This window comes from Hemiscyllium ocellatum, chromosome 21 (assembly GCF_020745735.1).
Source record: "Hemiscyllium ocellatum isolate sHemOce1 chromosome 21, sHemOce1.pat.X.cur, whole genome shotgun sequence".
Classification (NCBI taxonomy): domain Eukaryota; kingdom Metazoa; phylum Chordata; class Chondrichthyes; order Orectolobiformes; family Hemiscylliidae; genus Hemiscyllium; species Hemiscyllium ocellatum.
The window spans coordinates 62,302,816-62,325,483 of NC_083421.1; the positions used below are offsets into that span (position 1 = coordinate 62,302,816).

Sequence of the window (22,668 nt, forward strand, 5' to 3'; positions counted from 1 at the left end):
AATAGCTGGAGGCAGGAGGTACTGCAAAGGATGTGAGCACTGACAACATTCTAGCATTAGTATTAATAGACTTGTACTTCAGAACTAGCCATTCCCCTAGTCAAGCTGTTTTAGTACAGCTACAACACTGGCATCTAACTGGCAAAGTAGAAAATTGCTCCTGTGCAGAAGGACAAATCCAACCTGGCCAATTACTGTCCCACCAATGTATTCTTGCTAATCAGCAAAATAATGTAATAGGTCACGGAAGTGCCAGTTGATTGCACTATCAAAATGAATTATCTACTCAGCACTCTGTGGGTTCCACCAGTGAGACTTTACTTCTGACCTCATTACACCCTTGGTCCAGTCATGGATAAACGAGCTGTACTGTAAAGGTGATTTCAGAGTGACTGCCCTTGACATCAGGATAGCATTCGCCTGAGTACGGTATCAAGGAGTCCTAGAAAAAGTGGATGCAATGGGAATCGGGGGCAACATTCTCCCATGGTTGGAGCTGTACCCGGCACAAAAGGAAGATAGCAACAACCCTGGAATTCCCTCTAATAGCCCTCTGGCTGTCTATAAATCTCAAAGGTTGCAGTGGCTACTTTTTTAAGAAAGTAGCTTGACATTTATCTTCTCCAGAATAATGAGGAATGGGTAATGATTGCAGGCCTAACCAGTGATTCCCACATCCCATGAACAAATAAAAAGTATTTGTAGGGAAGTAGGAGTAATTTTTTCAAAATGTTGGAGCAGAAAAGGGTGGTCTCCTCTCGTGTGATTCTAATCATTACTGCCTTCTGTTTGGGATTTGTATTCACTTCACTTTTTGAATTACTTTAGGATTTCATCTTTTAAACATTAAGCCAGGCACAAACTTTAGCCTGTAGAAGGTTAAATAAATGTCAAAAGTTATGAAATTTCCTTGTGCAGAAATACTTTGTGCTGGTATGTCTAGATGACAGCAGTATGAGCAACTGAATGGTGAAGCAATAATCAGAATTTAACACACCAAGCAATGTTTGTAACCCATTGCCTGGAGGGTGGCAACAAGAACTGTAAAGGCAGCCGACGTCAGCCCTAACGCAAGTACCATATCTCATCTGGATGCTTGTTCTGCATTACGTGGGAAATATCTACTTTATGTGCCTCATTAGCACAAACTAATTGCTCATTGCTTTTGGGGAATGGAAAGCTAAGAAGGGACAACAAAATTGTTATTTGCAAAACATCATTTATGGAAGTTACTTACTTGGCCAAGTGACAAAAATAGAGACTGTACCTGGTCTGTATACTAACTATGCAGAATCATATGGATGATTGTCTAATATTGACTCAATTTCCTAACAGAAACATCGAAGCAGGAGGAGGCCACTCAACCCTTCTGGCCTGCTCTGCCATTCATCACAATCATGACCGATCATTCAACTCAGTTGCCTAGTCTGGCTTTCTTCCCATAAGCTTTGATCCAATTCGCCCCAAGTGTTATATCTAGCTGCCTCTTGAATACATTCAATGTTTTGGCATCAACTACTTCCTGTGGTAGTGAATTCCATGGGCTCACCATGCTTTGGGTGGAGAAATGCCTCTGTCCTAAATGGTCTACCCTGAATCCTCAGACTGTCACTGCACCATTGGGACCATCCTCCCTGCATCTACCATGTCTAGTCCTCATTGGGATTTAGTATTGAGCTTCACCATCAGATGTGTTGAAATAGTGAGTGAGATCCATAGGCTGGCCATTGGTGGTGATGCCTTTCACAAGCAAAGTCATTTCCTTTTATCCCTCAACTGACAGCCCCAAAGTCAGCCCCAGTAACAACTCTTTCCCAAGTCACAACTGCACTTTCAGGCTCCTGCTCCTTCAGCCGCTCCCAGCGTTGACGTTCCTGACTCCAGCACCCTCAGATTCTGCCAATTCTCCTGGTACAGCTCCCATGTTCACTCTGAAAACTTATAGTAGTCACACAGCTGCTTTAGCCATTGAGCGTCAGGTTGGACCATCTTAAAACACCATTGAACCTTAGTCTCTTCTAAACCAGCCAGTATTCCAAGATCAACTGAGAATGTAAAAATGTCCAGTTGTTTACCTTCTTCAGCCCTTTGCTTGAACCTCCCCAGCAAGTATACAGAACTGGAGACTTCTGGCAGTGAGAACTTTGTGTTAATAACAATTACAGATTAATACATTCCACCGCCCCCACCACCACCACACACACACTTATGATGGTCTTTGACCTGCTTTTAAGGTCGGAATAGCTTATATTTTGGGGAGAGGATGTAGTGATGATGGGATTTTTGAAACCAAACTATTTACATTTAGCTCCAACACAAAGGATGACAGATTAGTGAATTTGGGGGAAATTTAAACAAGTTATTCAGCAGGTAGGAGATATGAAAAGAGAAAGCCAGCTTGATTGGCAACCCATTCACCACATACACAGTGCACTGTAGTAACTCACTCAGCACCTCCTCTTTTTAAGATATATTTTTAAAAATCTGTCTATAGCTGAGGTTTTATCATTTATCTTGTATTCCTTTGGAGCTGGTGGCAATACATTTTGATAAAGCTTTGTGAAGCATCTTGGGACATTGGAATGTTAAAGTAACTGTTATAAATGAAAGATGTTGTTGGCTCATTAGACAAGCGTCACATATTATGAATCATCGACAAAGCCAGATTATTGTAAAGTTTTATTCAAAATATTACAGTGAAAAAAGCCCTTATCCCTCCTGATCAATTAGACGTTGTCTTGTCTCCATCACTATTTCTTCCATTATTTCCGGCTTCAGAATATCTTTGATCTGTAATAAGATCAAAAACAACATGGGCATATAGACCTTATACTTAGTGAACACATCTTTGTTTCAGTGGTAAAAATCTTAAAATCAGGTAATCACAAACCTTGCTGGATGCAAACCAATGCAAGATAAAAATGCTCAATCTCTTAGGGAGCTGGATATACCTGATCAAGCAAAAACTTTTATGGTTTATAAAAACAGCCCAAAAAAAAATTACTGATGTGTAATAAAACAGATACATAAAATCATAGAACCCCTTCAGCACAGAAAAGAGGCCATTTGGCTTATCAAGCCTGCACTGACCCTTTGAAGTGCCTCTCAAACCCCATACCCCAGCCCCATAATCTCGGAGGGGTTTTTTTTGCAACCAATCCTTGGAATGTGGGAGGAAATTGGAAACCCATGCAGACATGGAGAAAAGTTGCAAATTCCAAACAGTCACCCAAGACTGCAATCAAACCTAGTCGTTGGCACTGAAAGGGAACAGTACTACCCACTGTGGCCACCCCTACTCAGGAACATTTAAAATGTATTCTCCCTTGTCAACTACTGGCAGACAGTAACTTCTCTATCAGGAAATAAATTTGTACATAGTTCTAATCTATAAATTACAATGACTGATTATGCATATGTGTATCCATCCTACATTACTACAAGTGCTGCTTTTAATGTAGCACATACATTCATAATATTATTTAAAATGACATTTGAAGTAAGGGTATTAAGTATTTAAACAGTACTATCTCAGTAACTTTAAGCCAGAAAGAATGAAAACTGACAATAGATGTGCAGAAATTAGACTCAACTTTCTCCAACCAAGAAACAAATGCAAAGATTTTGTTTTAAATTTCAGATCCTTCATAGCTGCTCCATTTCAGAAACGTTACCTGTTGATGCATTGAAGCTTCATAGCAATACAGAATGCTGGTGTCATACAGCAACAGCTTGTGAATATTCAGAGCAATGATGCAATTGCGGAGTCGTGAGATCACCTCTCTGTCTGATAAAGGAACTGGCTTGATCAGAAACAAAAGCAGGAGCAATGCCATTACTATTGTGTGACATACAAATATGCAAGTTAGGAATAGGAGAAAGCCACTTGACCCCTTAAGCATGCACCATTTAACAACACCATTCTTCTGATCATCACCCCAAACATTTTCAAGGCCCTTGTTTGTTAAGGATCTGTCTTTAAAAAATACTTAAGACTCTACTTCAAGAATTACAAAGTCTCAACCCTCAAGAAAGAATCACCTCGTCTGTCTTAAATGAGTAACTCTGATTTAAATCTAGAACTCTGTCTCTACCATTATCTGGGGAGAAAAATTCCATAAGGACAAATTCTAGTAATTTCAGTGTTGAATGCCTCTCATGTTCATCTGTATCGCCTAGTTTTAGTCTCTTCTACAAGGGGAAACATCCTTTCACCATCCACTGTGTCAAGTTCCCTCTTAAAGTTTCAATAAGATTCTCCATCTTCCAAACTCCAACTTTCACCCCCAACCCTTCAGCACGAACTTGGTTCCTCACCTCCAGGTTCGTCACAAATCCTCCTGCCTCATCGTCCTTCTGCTCAGTAAATGGATAAATCCAGATGTAGCCATTATTCCCCAGGATGATGGCAGCTCCACAGGGCAGGTTATGAAAGTGAGTCTTGCGGCGTTTTACGAGTGAAGGGGATACCTGGACCAACGTTCCCTGGCCCAGCTGACCGAAGAGATTAAAGTTGAAGAAGAAAGAAAATGGATAAGGAGTCTCCTTTGCACAATGGAAAGTTCCAACATCAATGTAAAATACAGGAGTACTATAAGTTGTTGTTACACTGGGACCCCTGAAACCAATTTAAAGCACCAATCAAGCTTCATAGAAAAGGCTCCCTGTATACAATTTCTGCATCAAGTCTACGACACATGCAAAGAGCATTCAACTTAAATCTGCTTTCCCAGTAAACCTGCAAATATTTCTCCTTCAATTATTTACTCAATTAAAGCCTATACTAGAATGTGTATTCACCCACCTCACTGTCAAACCATTCAATGCAAATCCTAACCACTGAACTGCAGAATTCTTTTCCACTTGTCACTTCTGATTCATTTTAATCACCTCAGATCTGATCCATTCCAATTATTGGCTGTGTACATGCCCAGTACGTTATGGGAAATCAAATGGGCATTTTACACAACAGAAGTGTGGGGGATCATCCAAAAATCACTGCACTGCAGCTAATGCTCCTGTACTTGCTGACCTATACTGGTTTCCAATCCAGAAATACCTCAATGTTAAAATTTCTGCCTTGCATTCAGTGTCTCCAGGCCTTGTCCCTTCCCATCTTGAAGACCCTCAGCCCTACAACCCTCCAAGATATCTGCACTCCTCCAAGGCAGGCCTTCTATGAATCCTCAAATGTCATTGCTCCACCATCAATTGTCATGCTTTCAGCTGCCTGGGCCCCAAGACTAGAATTGCTTCCCGAGATTGCTCTCCCTATTTAAATCCTTTCTTGACCAAGTTCTAGATCACTTGCCCCAATATCTCCATATCACTCCAGTGAAGTAACTTGACAAGGGTTTTACTAAAGTAAAAAGTGCTACGTGAATACAAGCTTTTAAATACCTGAATTTCTTTCTTCAAAATTGAGAAAGAAGCATTAGAAGTTGTCTTACCTTGCCATACTTCAGACTCCTGGTGTGCAAGGACAGAGCACCATCTGCAAACACAGCCTGTACCTCTGCCTGAATATGTGCTTAGGAAAGTCAACAACATGTAAAGAAATTAAAAGGTGCTGATCAGATCATAATTTAACTGAACGGTGGTACAGATTTGAGCAATGAACGACTTCCTCTTGTTCTTGTGGATGCTACATTTGATATTGAAGGATTCAAATGACATCATTATTGGTTCAGCCAGACAATATTCACCGATGGAAGTCACTTTCACTTGTGTTGAAATCTTTTCAATAATTCTACATTTTCTCTCTCTTCCCAATGGAGTCTCTCATTAGTGATCACCAGAGAGATAGATAAGACACAAGGACAAATTGGCAACAGAAAGCTAATGTCACTTACGTGTAGCATTAATCTGAGACTTTTCCTCTGTACTAAGTTCGCAGGTAGGATTGAGGAGAAAATAAATTAAAATCGGTTTGAAAATAAACAAAGCTGTCCTCTTCTTAGAATGAACTGATTTCAATAATATTTATGCATTTCTTAAATTAGCATGTTTTCCATAACCCATTTCCCATTGAGCAAAAGCTCTTTAAGGTCTGAAAAAGATTCTATTCCCTATCTAGCTAATCAGGCATTTCTGGCAAACAGCAGCTCGGGAGATATTGTATCCTGCAGTCGCAACGTGCTGCTCATCTAAACTGAACAGGAAAATGAAGCATCCAGGTCCATAACTTACTGAGCAGTGTCACATCTCTCCAGGAGTGCCCCATCAAGGGAACTGCCCCAAGAACTCTGTTACTCAGTTTAAAAAAAGGATACACTGATCAAGTCTCCTTCTTGCAGATAATCCCTCATCATCAGTTCGTCCTCTGCAGATCTTCTTCTCTGTAAGTAGTCAAAGGTTATGTAAGATGATGAGAAATATTTGGACAAGTAGCCTGCTTCAGCACTGATAACCCTCACACAACATTTAAGACAGTCTTGGATTAAGAAGCAAGTCTGAACCCATTGTCCTGACCAAATTAAAGACGAATAGAAAGAGATATATAAAGAGTATGGGACAGCACGGTGGCTCAGTGGTTAGCACTGCTGCCTCATAGTGCCAGGATCCCAGGTTTGATTTCAGCTTCGGGCAACTGTCTGTATAGAGTTTGCACAGTCTCCCAGTGTCTTTGTGGGTTTCCTCCGGGTGCTCCGGTTTCCTCCCACAATCCAAAGGCGTGCAAGTTAGGTGAACTGGCCATGCTAAACTGCCCATAGTGTTCAGGATGTGTAGATTAGGTGCATTAGTTAGGGGCAAAATATAGGGTAACAGGGTAGGGGAATAGGTCTGGGTGGGTTACTCTACAGAGGGTCGGTGTGGACTTGATGGGCTGAAGGGCCTGTTTTCACACTGAAAGGATTCTATGATATCTGGGTTGCTTGCTCGTCTTCACTGAACTGCACAGCATCCACAGTTCATAGCATATTCCACTCCAGAAATGTCGGAATAAAAATCCATGTTGACGGGGCTGAACTGGATCACCGTCTTTCAGATTAGTAATAAACCCAAGCCTTATCTGCCCTCCCAAAATATCCCACCTCAGTAATTTGAAGATGGCTTAGGAGTGTTCTGGACAATATCTGTCCTACAAACATCACCAAGACAGATTATCCAGTTAATATCACACGGCTGATAAACAGCAGATTGCTTCATCTGAAGTGACTGCCAAGTTCTGGGCATTCCAACACAATTATATTCCATCAACTGTAAAGCATGGTGGGACATCATGAGAGTCTGAAAAGTGCTACAGAAATTGAAGTATTTTTCCTTGACTCACCAGTTCACCTCCAGGAAGGTTAACAGATGATAGAAGCAGTACCGAGTCCAGTCTGGAGTTGGTCTCCACTTTCCATCGCTTCTGTTGCACCTATAATTGTTCAGGAAGGTTCAGTTACATTGCTGTATGACTCAAATTCAGCCTCTACCGTTCTTCAGGCCAAAGGATTCTTAAAAAATATCAACAGGAAAATTAACATCAATCAGCTCTTTATAGCAGCAAGATATCTTGCATGCAGAGAAAGATAGTAAAGCACTTCACATTGTGCTGAGACAAAATGAGAGATTAGTAGGAAAATTAAAGCAAAAATACTTTTAAATTAAGACAGAGGACAGGCATTAATTGGTTGCTGAATGACAGTGAGAAAGGGGTCCCATGCTTAAACAGACAGCTATCAATAGTAAAAATATCATTTAAGAGTAAGCCAGTCACTTGACCTGCTCAACTAGACAATAAAATCATGACAGATCTGACTGTAGTCACAGCTCCACATTCCCAACTTGTCCTAATGACTAACAAAGAAATTGGTGTGTAACAGTTTATCTACCTCTGCCTTAAAAATACTCAATGACCTCACCTGCACCATTCTCTAGGGTCGAGAGTTCCACAGAATGATTTGAATATGAATACAGGAGGTACGGTGACTAAGTTTGCAGATGACACCAAAATAGGTGGTGTGGTAGACAGTGAAGATGTTTATCTCGGAGTACACAGGACGTTGATCAGATGCGCCAATGGGCTATGGAATGGCAGATAGAGTTTAATTAAAATTAATGCAACGTGTTGCATTTTGGTAAGGCAAACCAGGGCAGGACTTGTACAGTTAATGGTGGGGGCCTGAGGAGCATCAGCCTCTGACATGTGACTTTGTAGAGGTTTATAAATTCATGAGGGTCATGAAAATGCTGAACAGCCAAGGTCTTTTTCCCCAGGGTAAGGAAGTCCAGAACTAGAGGGCATAGGTTTAAGGTGAGAGGGGAAAGATTTAAAAAAGGACCTGACAGGCATATTTTTCACACAGCGAGTGGTGAGTGGAAGGAAATGAGTTGCCAGAGGTGGTGGTGGAGGCTGGTACAATTACAACATTTGAAGGCATCTGGATGGGCATATGAATAACAAGTGTTTAGAGGCAAATGGGCCAAATGAGACTAGATCAGTTTAGGATATCTGATCGGTATGGACAGGTTGGACCAAAGAGTCTGTTTCCATACTGCAAAACTCTATGCCTTGCAACCTTTTGAGAGAAAAAAAAAATTCCCTATTCTTAAATGGGAGACACTGATTTTTAAGCTGCATTCCCTAGTTCCACTCTCTCCCATAAAACCCTTTCAATATCCACCTGTCAAGTGTCAATCACCAGAATATTAATTCAGAGAACCAACATTCTGGCAACCTGGTTCCAAATCCCACAACGGTGGATGGTAGAATCTGAATTCAATCTGGAATTAGGTAACAAAACTATCTGGTTCACTAATATCCTTGAGGGAAGAAAACCTGTAGCCCAGACCAGGTGAGGGTGACATGTAACTCCAGACCTGGTGGTTGAATTTAAACTGGACTCTGGGCAATTTGGGATGCCTGCATTGATAGCCCAAATCCTATTTGTCCTCGAGAATGCGGTGGTGTGCTGCCTTCTTGAATAGTTGCTGCCCACTTGCTGCAGGTTGACCCACAATACCAGAGGGAGGGAATTCCAGGATTTTGACCCAATGGCTGAAGGAACAGCAATGTGTTTCCAAATCAGGGTGGTGAGCAGCTTGAAGGGGAACTTGCAGGTCGTGGTGTTCCCAAGTACCTGCTGCCATTGTCCTTCTACTTGGAAGTGGTGGTGGGTTTGGAAGGTGCTGTCTAAGGATCTCTGGCAAATTGCTGCAGTACATCTTGTAGATAGTACACACTGCTGCTACTGAGTGCTGGTGGTGGAGGGATTGAATGGAGATGTGGTACCAATCAAGTGGGTTGATTTGTCCTGGATGGTGTCAAGCTTCTTGAGTGTTGTTGAAGCTGCAGCATCCAGGCAAGTATATTCCATCACAGTCCTGACCTGATTTAGGGAATGCTGGCGTTGGACTGGCATGTACAAAGTTAAAAATCACAACACCAGGTTATAGTCTAACAGGTTTAATTGGAAACACTAGCTTTTGGAGCATTGCTCCTTCCTCAGAAGGTTGTGGAACCTGATGATGGAACAGCGCTCCGAAAGCTAGTGTTTCCAATGAAATCTGTTGGACTATAACCTGGTGTTGTGTGATTTTTAACATTGACTCCTGATCAGTGCCTTGCAGATGGTGGATAGAGTTTGGGGTGTCAGGAGGTGAATTACTTGCCGCAGTATCCCTAGTCTCTGACCTGCTCTTATAGCCAGTGTGTTTATGTGGTGAGTCCAGTTGAGTTTCTGAGAGATCACTGAGTCAATGATACCCCAAGGGTGTTGACAGTGGGGGATTCAGTGATGGCAATACCATTCAATGTCAAAGGGCATTGATTAAACTGCCTCTTAGCGATGGTCATTGTCTGGAGCAAATGTTACTTGCCACTTGTCAGCCCAAGTCTGGATATTGTCCAGATCTTGTTGCACTTGAGCACAGAGTGCTTCAGTATCAGAGGATGCACGAATGGTGCTGAACACTGTGCAATCATTGGCGAAAATCCCCACTTCTGACCTTATGGTGGAGGGAAGGTCATTGATGAAGCATTTGAAGATTGTTGGGCCTACGACACTACCCTGAGGGATTCCTGCAGAAATGTCCTGAAGCTAAGATGACTGACCAGCAACAACCACAACCATCTTCCTTTGTGCCAGGTAACTAGCGGAGTATTTGCCCCCTGATACCCATTGATTCCAATTTTGTCAGGGCTTCTTGATGCCATACTCAGTGAAATGCGGCCTTGATGTCAAGGGCTGTCACTCTCACCTCCCCTCCCCTCCCCTCTGGAATTCAGCTCTTTTGTCCATGTTTGAACCAAGGCTGTAATGAGATCAGGAACTGAGTAACCCTGGGGAAACCCAAACTGGATGTCACAAAGCAAGTTGTTGGTGAGCAGGTACTGCTTGATAGCCCTGTTGATGACCCCCTTCCATCACTTTGCTGATGATTGAGAGTAGACTGATGGGGCAGTAATTCGCCGGGTTGGATTTGTCCTGCATTTTGTGTGCAGGACATACCTGGGCAACTTTCTATATTGTTGGGTAGATGCCAGTGTTATAACTGTACTGGAAGAGCTTGGCTAGGGGGAGCAAGTTCTGCAGCACACGTCTTCAGTATTATTGCCGGAATGTTACCAAAGCCCATTGCCATTGCAGTATCCAGTGTCTCCAGCCATTTCTTGAGATCACATGGAGTGAACTGAATTGGCTGAAGACGGATATCTGTGATGCACTGAAGGAGCCCGACATGGATCATCCACTTGACACTTCTGACTGAAGATCGTTGCGAATGCATCGGCCTTATCTTTTGCACTGATGTGCTGGGCTCCTCCATCGTTGAGGATGGGGATAATTGTGCAGCCTATCCCTGTAGTAAATTGTTTAATTGTCCACCACCATTCACAACTGGATGTGAAAGGACTGCAGAGTTTCGATCTAATCTGTTGGTTGTGGGATCCTCAGCTCTGTCTACCACCTGCTGTTTATGCCATTTGGCACGCAAATAGTCCTGTTTGGTAGCTTCACCAAGTTGACACCTCATTTTTAGGCCTGGCCTCCTGCACTATCCATTGAACCAGGGTTGATCCCCTGGATTGATGGTAACGGCTGAGTGGGAGATATATTAGGCTATGAGGTTACAGATTGTGCTGGAGTACAGTTCTGCTGTTGTTTATGGACCACAGCGCCTCATGGATGCCCAGTCTTGAGCCGCTAGATCGGTTTGAAGTCTGTCCTATTTAGCACGATGATAATGACACACAACACAATGGAGGTTATTCTCAATGTGAAGGCAGGACTTTGTCTCCACAAGGACAGTGTGATGGTCACTTTTACCTAGATTGTCATGGACAGATGCTTCTGCAGCTGGCAGATTAGTAAGGATGAGGTCAAGTTTGTGTTTCCCTCTTGAAGGTTCCTTCACCAACTGCCGCAGACCCAGTCGAGCAGTTATATCCTTTAGGACCCGACTAGCTCGATCAGTAATGCTGCTGCGGAGCCACTCTTGGAGATGAACATATTGAAGTCCCCACCCAGAGTATATTTTGCACCCTTACCACCCTCAGTGCTTCCTCCAAGTGTTGTTCAACATGGAGGAATATGGATTCATCAGCTGAAAAAGGACAGTACGTGGTAACCAGTAAGAGGTTTTCTTGACCATGTTTAACCTGAAGCCATGAGATTTCATGGAGTCCAGAGTCAATGCTAAGGACTGCCAGAGCAATTCCTTCCTGACTGTATCCCACTGTGCCGTCATCTCTGCTGGGTCTGTCCTGCTGGTGGGATAGGACATATCCAGGGATGGTAAAGGTGGCATCTGGGGTGTTACCTGTAAGGTATGATTCAGTAAGAATGAGGATGTCAGGCTGTTGCTTGACTAGTCTGTGAGACAGCTCTCCCAATTTCAGCACTAGCCTCCAGATGTTGGTAAGGAGGACTTTGCATGGTTGGCAGGGCTGTTTGTGTTTTGCCACTACCTTTTCCAGTTCCAAGCTTGATACCAGGTGGTCCGTCCAGTTTCATTTCTTCGTGACTTTCTAGCGATTGATACAACTGAGTTGTATCAGTTGTATCAATACAAATTGCTAGGTCAGAGGGCAGCTGAGAGTCAACCGCATTACTGTAGCTCTGAAGTCACACATAAGCCAGATCAGGTAAGGATGGCAGATTTCCTTCTTGAAAGGGACATTAGTGATCCAGATAGGTTTTTCCGACAATTGACAATGGTTTCATGGTGATCAGTCGATTCTTAATTCCAGATTTGTTTTATTGAATTCAGGCGTGGCGGGATTCGAATCCAGGTCCCCAGAACATTAGTCTGGGTTTCTGGATTATTAGTTAAGCGATAACACCACTAATACTGACCAATATTCCACATATCTGTTAAAATAATCTATGCTTTTAAACTTCATTCTCTTTGTGATAAACAACATTATAAGTTCTTTGAATCAAAGTTAAGGCCAGTTAATGGAATAGAGAATATATGCAGGGATGTATGGAATTTGTGGAGGTAGCTTGGTTCACAAAATAAAAGGTGTTTCACAAATTTTTCACTGGCTGGCAAAGACTGTTGAGTTCAATCACAAATATGCACTCACAAGTAACTAGACCCAGTCACACAAAATATATTCCAACATAAGATATATTCCCAACAAAATCAATATTTCTAAATCTTATTGCATCTTTCAATACATTCTTTTTGATTTAACTTCACCATCCTTGCCTTGTAATGTCATTCTTGTCTACACCGAAAGTAATAGCCTTTATCAGGATGCTCTTCTTAGTTGTGATTCCCTGGTTTTTAAATCTCTTCCCCATGCAGAACAATTTTCCGGGGTCAGGTTTTGCTAAATCCCATCGCCATGTTAAATACACAGCACATCACAGTTCCAGTAATAAGGTCCACTCATTTCATTGTCAAATGTGTGCATAAAATTTCAAATTAGTATCTCAATGCTAGTTAGGTATCTTATTATCATGCAGGTTGTTTTTGGATGAAGCTAATCAATTAAAACAGGGCAAACAAAGAGTTTCAAGTGCATTGTCTTCCCAGTCGCTAAAACAGTACAGCAGTTCTCTCAATTTATTAAAGGATACCTGTGTTTGAAATGTTAAGTTTAGTTTCTTAATTCTTTCATAGGATGTGGGTGTCAGTGACATGGTCAGCATTTGTTGCCTGTGACTCAAGTGGCTTGCTGGGCAATTTCAGATGGCAGTCAAGAGTCAACTTACTAAATTGATGTAGGCCAGGTTTCTTTCCTGAAAGGACATTAGTGAGGCAGATGGGTTATGGCAACATTTGATGGTAGTTCCTGGATTTATCACTTAACTTAAAAAATTCCACCATTTGCTGAAGTGGGATTTGAACCATACCCCTACGTCCCCAAATTCTTAATATGGCTTTGGAATTACTAGTGCAGTGTCATGATCACTTCTCTATTGTGTCCCCAGTTCTGTAACTTGAAACAAACCGGGTGATTTTAAAAACTTACCTCTGTGATTCTGCCCACAACGACATCCCCAACTTCCCCGTTATATCTAATGAAATAAGAATTCAAATTGACAGAATTAATAGACTGTATTTGACAACATATACTGGCTTCCACTGCAATGTAAAGTTTAAATTTTCCATTTTTTGTGTTTAAATACCCTTCCCAACTCTAAACTACTTCAGCCCAGGAATTCCACATTCTACCAGATGTGGACTCTGACATAGTCCCCTGTTCCTTATGTCCCACCAATGCTGCCTATGCCTTCACCCATCTAGCCCTTCAAATCCAGATTTACCTTCTGAAACCTCTCCACCACTCTCCTCTTTTAAGATGTTGCTTAAAAAAAAAGCCATGCAGTCAGATTTAGAAAAACAAAGAACATTTAAAAGTAAACTAATCACAACAGAAGTGAACCTCCACAAGTGAAAACACAACCAAAGCAACTGTTTTGCTGCTGGCACATGACAGTGATAGAAAACAGATCAACAAATGTGAACCAAATGTATTTTGATATTTGCACTTTCATTAATTGCTTAAAATAATCTCTCTCTCTCAGATCAAATATCTGTCACTGCTCTAACAGCCTCTTCTTTGGCTTAGTTGCAGATTGTATCTCATTATGTTCCTGAGAAACATCTTGTGATGTTCTAAGTTTTGTAATCATAGTCATTTTATGTTTCCGGTTCAAATACAAAGCTCTTCTAAATTGTCACAAAGTCATGGGTTTATGGCTTTCGCAGTCAATTGGATGAAACTTTAGTGTTTCAATTTTCAGCTCACCAGAAAAATCCTGCATCCCAAACTAGTGAAAACAAAATTTGATACAGTTAGTCACCCATAAACAGCTGTATATAGACCATGGCCCCCAAAGAAGCTTTGTACTTGTAATATGCCTTGAGCTAGCAATGTCACTTGCAAGTTAGAAGATTGTGGGCTCAAGTCCTGATCCTTCTACACTGACCCATTCTATGTTAAGCAGGTTTATTTGGAAGCACTAGCTTTCGGAGTGCTGCTCCTTCATCAGGTAGCTGTCCAACACCGGCTCCTCCAATACCCTCACTGGACTGCCAGTGAATGGTGTGTAATGCTGGAGGTGCCACCATGTTATCACTGATTTTTTTTAAAAATGTATTTATTCATTTGTGGGATGTGGGCGTCACTGGCTGGCCAGTATTTACTGCCCTGTCCCCAGCTGTCCATTGAGAAAGTGATTGTGAGCTGCCTTCTTGAAGTTTCTGTGGGTCGACCCAAAATGCCAATAGGAAGGGAATTCCAGGATATTGCCCTAGTGACAGTGAAGGAACAGCAGTATATTTCCAAGTCAGGATGATGGGTGGCTTAAGGGAAACTTGGAGGTGGTGGTGTTCCCAGATATCTGCTGCTCTTGTTCTTCTAGGTGGAAGTGGTCATCAGTTTGGAAGGTGCTGTCTGAGGATCTTTGGTGAATTTCTGCAGTGCATCTTGTAGATCGTACACACTACTGTTACTGAGTGTCAGCGGTAGAGGGATTGAATGCTTGTAGATATGGTACCAATTAAGCAGGCTGCTTTGCCCTGGATGATATCAAGCTTCTTGAGTGTTGTTGGGACTGCAGTCATCCAGGCAAGTAGGGAGTATTCCCTCACACTCCTGACTTGTACCTTGTAGATGGTGGATAGGCTTTGGGGGAGTTGGAATGAGTTACTTGCTACAGTATTCCTTGCCTTTGACCTGCTACTATAGCAACTGTGTTTGTGTGGTGAGTCCAATGAGTTTCTAGTCAATGATAATCTCCACGATGTTGATAGTGGGAGATTCAATGATGGCAACACCTTTGAATGTCAAGGGGCAATGGTTAGATTGTCTCTTATTGGTGATGGTCATAGCCTGGCATTTATGTAGCACGAAAGTTACTTACCACTTGTCAGCCCAAGTCTGGATATCAACCAGATCTTGTTATATTTGAACGCTGACTTTAGGTGGCTAGCATTGCTGCCTCACAGCGTCATGGATCCGGGTTCAGTTACAGCCTCAGGTGACTGTGTGGAGTTTGCACATTCTACCCATGTCTGCGTGGATTTCCTCTGTGTGCTTCAGTTTCCTCCCACAGTCCAAAGATGTGCAGGTTACGTGAAATGGCTATGCTAAATTGCCCACAGTATTCCAGGGTATGTAAGTTAGGTGCATTGCTCCTGGGAAATGTATAGTAATAGGGTAGGGCTGAAAATGTGTTGCTGGAAAAGCGCAGCAGGTCAGGCAGCATCCAAGGAACAGAAATTCGACAATTCGGGCATAAGCCCTTCATCAGGAATGAGGAAAGTGTGTCCAGCAGGCTAAGATAAAAGGTAGGGAGGAGGGACTTGGGGGAGGGGCGATGGAGATGTGATAGGTGGAAGGAGGTCAAGGTGAGGGTGATAGGCCGGAGTGGGGTGGGGGCGGAGAGGTCAGGAAGAAGATTGCAGGTTAGGAAGGCAGTGCTGAGTTCGAGGGATTCGACTGAGACAAGGTGGGGGGAGGGGAAATGAGGAAACTGGAGAAATCTGAGTTTGTCCCTTGTGGTTGGAGGGTTCCCAGGCGGAAGATGAGGCGCTCTTCCTCCAACTGTCGTGTTGTTATGGTCTGGCGATGGAGGAGTCCAAGGACCTGCATGACTTGGTGGAGTGGGAGGGGGAGTTAAAGTGTCTCCCCAATTCAGAGGAGGCCACATCGGGCGCAGCAGATGCAATAGATGGTGTGTGTGGAGGTGCAGGTGAATTTGTGGCGGATATGGAAGGATCCCTTGGGGCCTTGGAGAGAAGAAAGGGAGGAGGTATGGGCGCAAGTTTTGCATTTCTTGTGGTTGCAGGGGAAGGTGCCGGGAGTGGAGGTTGGGTTGGTGGGGGGGGTGTGGACCTGACGAGGGAGTCACGAAGGGAGTGGTCTTTCCGGAACGCTGATAGGGGAGGGGAGGGAAATATATCCCTTGTGGTGGGGTCCGTTTGGAGGTGGCGGAAATTACGGTGGATGATACGCTGTATATGGAGGTTGGTGGGGTGGTAGGTGAGAACCAGTGGGGTTCTGTCCTGGTGGCGGTTGGAGGAGCGGGGCTCAAGGGCGGAGGAGCAGGAAGTGGAGGAGATGCGGTGGAGGGCATCGTCGATCACGTCTGGGGGGAATCTGCGGTCCTTGAATAAGGAGGCCATCTGGGCTGTATGGTATTGGAACTGGTCCTCCTGGGAGCAGATGCGGCGGAGACGAAGGAATTGGGAATATAGGATGGCGTTTTTACAGGGAGCAGGGTGGGAGGAGGTGTAGTCTAGGTAGCTGTGGGAGTCAGTCGGTTTATAGTAGATGTCCGTGTTGATTCGGTCGCCCGAGATAGAAATGGAGAGGTCTAGGAAGGGGAGGGAGGAGTCTGAGTACAGGTGAATTTGAGGTCAGGGTGGAAGGTGTTGGTAAAGTGGATGAACTGTTCAACCTCCTTGTGGGAGCACGAGGCAGTACCGATACAGTCATCGATGTAGCAGAGGAAAAGGTAGGGGGTGGTGCCAATGTAGTTGCGGAAGATGGACTGTTCCACATATCCTACGGAGAGGCAAGCATAGCTGGGGCCCATGGCAACTCCTTTGGTTTGGAGGAAGTGGGAGGATTGGAAAGAGAAGTAATAGGGTAGGGAAATGGGTCTGAGTGGGATACGCTGCGGAGAATCAGTATGGACTTGTTGGGCCAAATGGCCTGTTTCCACACTGTGAGGATTCTATAATGGACTACTTCAGTATCTGAGGTGTTACAAACGGTGCTGAACATTGCGCAATCATTAGCAAATATCCCCACTTCTGACTTTATAATGGAAGGAAGTTCACTGAAGAAACAATTGAAGACAGTTGGGCCTAGGACACCACCCTGAGGAACTCCTGCAGAGATGTCTTGGAGCGGAGATGACTGACCCCCAACAACCACAACCATCTTCCTACGTGGCAGGTATGATTTCAACCGCTAGAGTTTGCCCCCAAATAACCATGGATTACAGTTTTGCTGGTGCTTCTTGACGCCACACTTGATCAAATGCAGCCTTGATATCAAGGGCTATCACTCTCACCTCACTTCTGGAATTTAGCTCTTTTTGATGAAAGTTTACTCGCTAAGCTGGAAGGTTCGTTTTCAGACATTTCATCACCATACAAAGTAATACCATCAGTGAGTCTCCAGTGAAGCGCTGGTGTTATGACCCATGTTCTATTTAGGTGTATAGGTTTCCTTGAGTTGGTGATGTCATTTCCTGGTCTTTTTCTCAGAGGGTGGTAGATGGGGACCAAATTGATCTGTTTGCTGATAGCATTCCAACTGGAACTCTATCCTTCTAGATGTGTGTGTGTGTGTGTCTCTCTCTCTCTCTATGTTTGGCTTATCCTAGGATGGATGTGTTGTCGTAGTCAAAGTGGTGTCCTTCCTCATCTGTATGCAAGGATGCCAGTTATAGCGGGTCATATCTTTTTGTGGCTAGTTGATGTTCACATATCCTGGTGGCTAGTTTTCTGCCTGTTTGTCCAATGTAGTGTTGGTTACAGTTCTTGCAAGGTATTTTGTAAATTACACTTGTTTTGCTTGTTGTCTGTATAAGGTATTTTAAGGTCAATAGCTGCTGTTTTACTGTGTTGGTAGGTTTGTGGGCTACCATAATGCCAGGAGGTCCGAGTAGTCTGGAAGTCATTTCCGAGATTTCTTTGATATAGGGGGAAGTGGCTAGGGTTTCTAGGTGCGAATTTTCACAAAACCGGTTCAGCTCTTAACCATGTTTGAACCAAGGCTATAATGAAGTCAGGAGCTGTGTAGACCTGGTGGAACTCAAGCTGGGCATTACTGAGCAGGTTAGTAATGAGCAGGTGCTGTTTGACAGTACTGTTGATGACCCTTCCATCACTTTACTAATGATCGAGAGCGGACCGATTGGGCAGTAATTGGTCTGGTTGGGTTTGTCATGCTTTCTATGCACAGATTATACCTGAGTAATTTTCCTCATTATTGGGTAGATGCAATGCTGGGTAGATGTTTAAACATGAGCCCTACTGAAAGAATCATGGGGGTGGGGCACGAGTGGCATCTTCTTTCAGATTTTAATACAACCACTGGTTATGAAAGGGAATCAAAATCGGTTTTAAGATTTGCTCTTTGCTTGTTAACCAAATGCACAGACAGTAAATGTTCAGGACTTGCCTGGTTTGAAGTGGCTTGACACATATCAACTTGTTCACTCTTTCCACAGCTCCAGCAACTGATGCAATTAGTTTGTCATCTTCCATGTAGGTACCATGACCTCTGGAAAAGACAAGACATATATTGTAATGAAAGTACACCAAAAGGTTACACACCCAAAGCAGGCGAATGGAAATCTTTTCAAAACAAAAACATTCAGCACTGAATTTGATTTTTTTGTCTACTTCTGTCAACATTGTATCTTTTGGCTAGAACAAACATATCAATCTCAGATTTAAAAGTTATTAGCTGGACAACCATCTGCTATATTTAGTGTTTCCTAACTTCTAATTACCATGGCGTTAATTTTAAAGAGTTGGTAACGTGTGGCACTGAAAAAGCACAAAGTCAGGCAGCATCTGAGGAGCAAGAGAATCGACTTTTGGACATAACTTTTCTTCAGGGCTGGCTGTCAGTCTGAAGAAGGGTTATGCCTGAAACATTGACTTCCTTGCTCCTCAGATGCTGCCTGATTTGACGTGCTCTTGTCAGCACTTGACTCTCCAGATTCTGTAGACTTCACTTTCTCCTCCTTTGATTTTAAATATCATGCCCACTTCAGATAACTTCTCTGTATCAAACAGACCCCTCTCATACACTTTGTAGGTCACTGATTCCCAATGGATATGTCACTTGCCATATGGTGAATTGATATTGAGTTTTATGTTACGCTAAAAATTGAGTTGTGGTAATACACTCTGGATGCAACTTTGTTTATTCTCTGGTGGTTTTCACAAAATAAAATTGATGTACCTGAGCAACTGACACTGTTGCATGGGTGCAATAAGGGCCAAAATGTGCACTGCTGGCTAACAGGGCAGAACATTAAAAAGAAACATCTTAATAGATTTGTTGAAGCAAGCAGTATTACCTGAAAAGGAAGGTTAAGAGGTTAGCCTTGAGCCAAGTCTCCAAATAGAGAGTGTGGTGCTGGTAAAGCACAGCAAGTCAGGCTTATGCTTGAAACGTTGATTCTCCTACTCCTTGGATGCTGCCTGACCTACTGCGCTTTTCCAGCGCCACATTCTCAACTCTGACCTCCAGCATCTGCAGTCCTCACTTTCTCCAAGTCTCCAAATGCGGTGTTCAGAAATGTCAGGCAAAGTGCAAGTAAAAATCAGAGCACAGAAGCCAATACTGTAAAGACATGTGATGACTCTTTTCCTCTCTATATCTCCTAATATAGCAATTGTAAAAAAAGTTTGAAAAACCTTTTCAAAAATAATCTTGAGCACATGTCAAAACCCAAGATCAATTAAACGCATGTCACCACCGCTTTTGAGATTGTATACAATGCAGGATAGTCCAACTGGAAATTCGCTTTTGAGGTTGTAGAATAGCTGTGGCAGGTTTACCAGTATCAATTGCTGATGGTCAAAACCTCAAAACTAAAGTTTCCTGCAATCACTACAGTGTGGAGAGGTGCCATTTGGCCCATTACATCTACATCAACCCTCTGAAGAACATTCCCACACCCCCATCATATCCCAGTAACCCCACATTTATTATGGTTAATCCAGCTCAGCTACATGTTTTTTGGACTGTTGGAGGAATTTGGAGCATCTGGCAGAAACCCATGCAGCAAACATGCAAACTCCATACAATCACCCAAGGCTGGAATTGTGTCCATGACACTAAGCAGCAGTAGTGCTGACCACTGTGCCAATTATTTTATTAATAATTGCATTTATTTTGTATTGCAGCAAGTGTTGAAATATCAACAATCAAAGAAAGCCAACTCAGGGTGAAACTAAGTCACCCTTATAACTATCTATCTATCTATCCAAACTCTGTTAATGTATATAAGATACTTGTTGGATCTTAGCTGGGTGCCACTTTAGGAAGGATATGAACGCATGAGCGAGAATGCATAAGCAGTTTGCAAGAACACTTCCACGGATGAGGAGCATCATTAACAAGGACAGACTAGAGACATTGGAACTATTTTCCTTGGAGAGAAAGCAGCTGAAATGAGATTTGGTAGAGGTTTTTGAAATCAAGAGCAGGCTGAAGAGGGTAGATAAGAAGAAATTGTTCCCATTTTTGAAAGGAACAAGAACAAGAAAGCATAGATTTCAAGTGACCTGCGAAAGAAAACAAGAACAAAGTGAGGAAAAGAGGTTTTCAGACAGCGCGTAGTCAGAGCATGGAATGTACTGTTTGGGAATGTGGAGGCAGCAAGTTCAGCTGAAGCATTCAAGGGGGCATAGAGATAAAGGGGGCATTTAGATAAAGTAATGTGCAAGAATTGGGAAAAAGCAAGAGATTGGCACTAGACAATGATACTCTTGCATCCACTGTGAATGTTGGAATTCAGAAATAAAAACAGTGCTGGTAAAACTTGGCAGAGAGTAAGAGTTCACATTTCAAGTCCAATACAATTCACCTTCTGTCTGTTTTGTCTTTCCTGATACCTAAACTGGAAGTTTCCAAACTAATATTTCTTTTTTGCTTTACATATTCTGCAGCATCCTTAGTTTTAAAAGTTAAAAACCACACAACACCAGGTAATAGTCCAACAGGTTTATTTGGAATCACTGCTCCTTCGTCATTAAGACACAGATGAGACCTGCTCAGTTACTAAGAGGCGTGGTAAATAAGAATAAAAGTCAAAAATTCTGCGGATATTGGGAATCTGGAACAAAGACAAAATGCTGGAGAAACTCAGCAGGTCTGGCAGCATCTGTGGAGAGAAAAAGTTAAAGTTTTACATCCTGGAGCAATGGTCATATTGGATCTCTCTCTCTCTCTCTCCATAGATGCTTGGAGAAACCTGCTGAGTTTCCCAAATATCACTTGGATGTCTGGTGTCGAGGCTGAATTAATGGTGGCCATCTAATTCTATTTAAGGAAATCCGAATTTGAACGGTTTTCAGTCACTGAACGTTAATAAAATGGTATCAATCTGTAGGCCGAAGGTGCACAGTCTCCACACATGGATTTCCTCGCCTCTGGATACCGCTGTCACGTTTTAAAACAGCACGTTACCTCATTTTTTAGTTAGTTTTACCTCATGAAACCGGTGTCGGTAGTGATAGTGTCGCCCGGTGATACCAGATGTTTACCGACCTCCACCGGTAAAAAGACACGCTTTCGCGCCATCGCCAACCGAATGTCCACCGCCATATTTGTTACTGGCACACCATCCTGCAGTCACCACTTATAATGATCGCCGCCATCTTTACTATTGGCGAACTGGCATCAGCCGCCGGGTATGATCGGCAAAGGATCTCCCGTGCTAAGCACCACTTGGAGATGCTGCTGTTGGACTGGGGTGTACAAAGTTAAAAATCACATAACACCAGGTTATAGTCCAACAGGTTTAATTGGAAGCTCCGAAAGCTACTGTGCTTCCAATTAAACCTGTTGGACTATAACCTGGTGTTGTGTGATTTTTAACTTCGCCATCTTTAATGCTGGCGTTGTTTATGTAACTGAATTCCTAACACTGGAAGTCGGAAATAAACAAAAATGGAAATAATGAAAAGATACACAGAATTAACGTTTCACTTCCACACGTTTTCGTCAGATATTTCTCGCATTTTGTTTGTAAAATCCAGCTTTCGCCATTTGTAAAAGTGATGCTGATCTCGTCAACTGTACAGCAGCGAGTTACACATGATTTGGAGGTGCGGGGTTGGACTGGGGTGTACAAAGTTAAACAAAAATCACACAACACCAGGTTATAGTTTAACAGGTTTATTTGGAAGCACCGAGTTACACAGTTCTTTTAATTTTTAATTCAGATTTCCATCATCCGCACACTGAGCCGCTATCCGCCATCTTTAACACTGGCCAAAACAATTTCCGCCATCTTTAACACTGGCCAGACGGGCCAGGACAAAATCCGCCATTTTTAACACTGGCCAGGCGGGACAGGACAATTTCCGCCATCTTTAACACTGGCAAGACGCGCCAGGACAATTTCCGCCATTTTTAACACTGGCCAGGCGGGCCAGGACAATTTCCGCCATTTTTAACACTGGCCAGGCGGGCCAGGACAATTTCCGCCATCTTTAACACTGGCAAGACGCGCCAGGCTCTAT

General features: G+C 42.9%; 2 protein-coding genes across 2 annotated transcripts in view; one reads left to right on the top strand and one right to left on the bottom strand.

Annotated features, from left to right (window-relative positions):
* LOC132825933 (tyrosine-protein kinase ABL1-like) overlaps window positions 1-22,668 on the top strand; it is a 245,649-nt gene that overhangs the window by 216,633 nt on the left and 6,348 nt on the right. The gene's annotated exons all lie outside the window — the stretch shown is intronic.
* Window positions 2,662-21,778, bottom strand: exosc2 (exosome component 2). The gene is made up of 9 exons (XM_060841141.1): window positions 21,633-21,778; window positions 18,584-18,685; window positions 13,412-13,457; window positions 7,274-7,363; window positions 6,273-6,338; window positions 5,451-5,519; window positions 4,318-4,494; window positions 3,675-3,803; window positions 2,662-2,790 (listed from the first exon to the last, which is right to left on the bottom strand). The coding sequence occupies exons 1-9, from the start codon at window positions 21,746-21,748 to the stop codon at window positions 2,710-2,712; spliced, it is 876 nt and encodes a 291-aa protein (XP_060697124.1). The 5' UTR covers window positions 21,749-21,778; the 3' UTR covers window positions 2,662-2,709.

Coding starts and splice junctions, on each gene's coding strand:
- exosc2 (XM_060841141.1), bottom strand. CDS start 21,748: ATGGCGGTGGACATTCGGTTGGCGATGGCGCGAAAGCGTGTCTTTTTA. Junction 13,458..18,583: donor GTCAAGCCACTTCAAACCAG/GCAAGTCCTGAA, acceptor TTATTTCATTAG/ATATAACGGGGAAGTTGGGG. Junction 3,804..4,317: donor GATTTGTGACGAACCTGGAG/GTGAGGAACCAA, acceptor TTTCTGATCAAG/CCAGTTCCTTTATCAGACAG.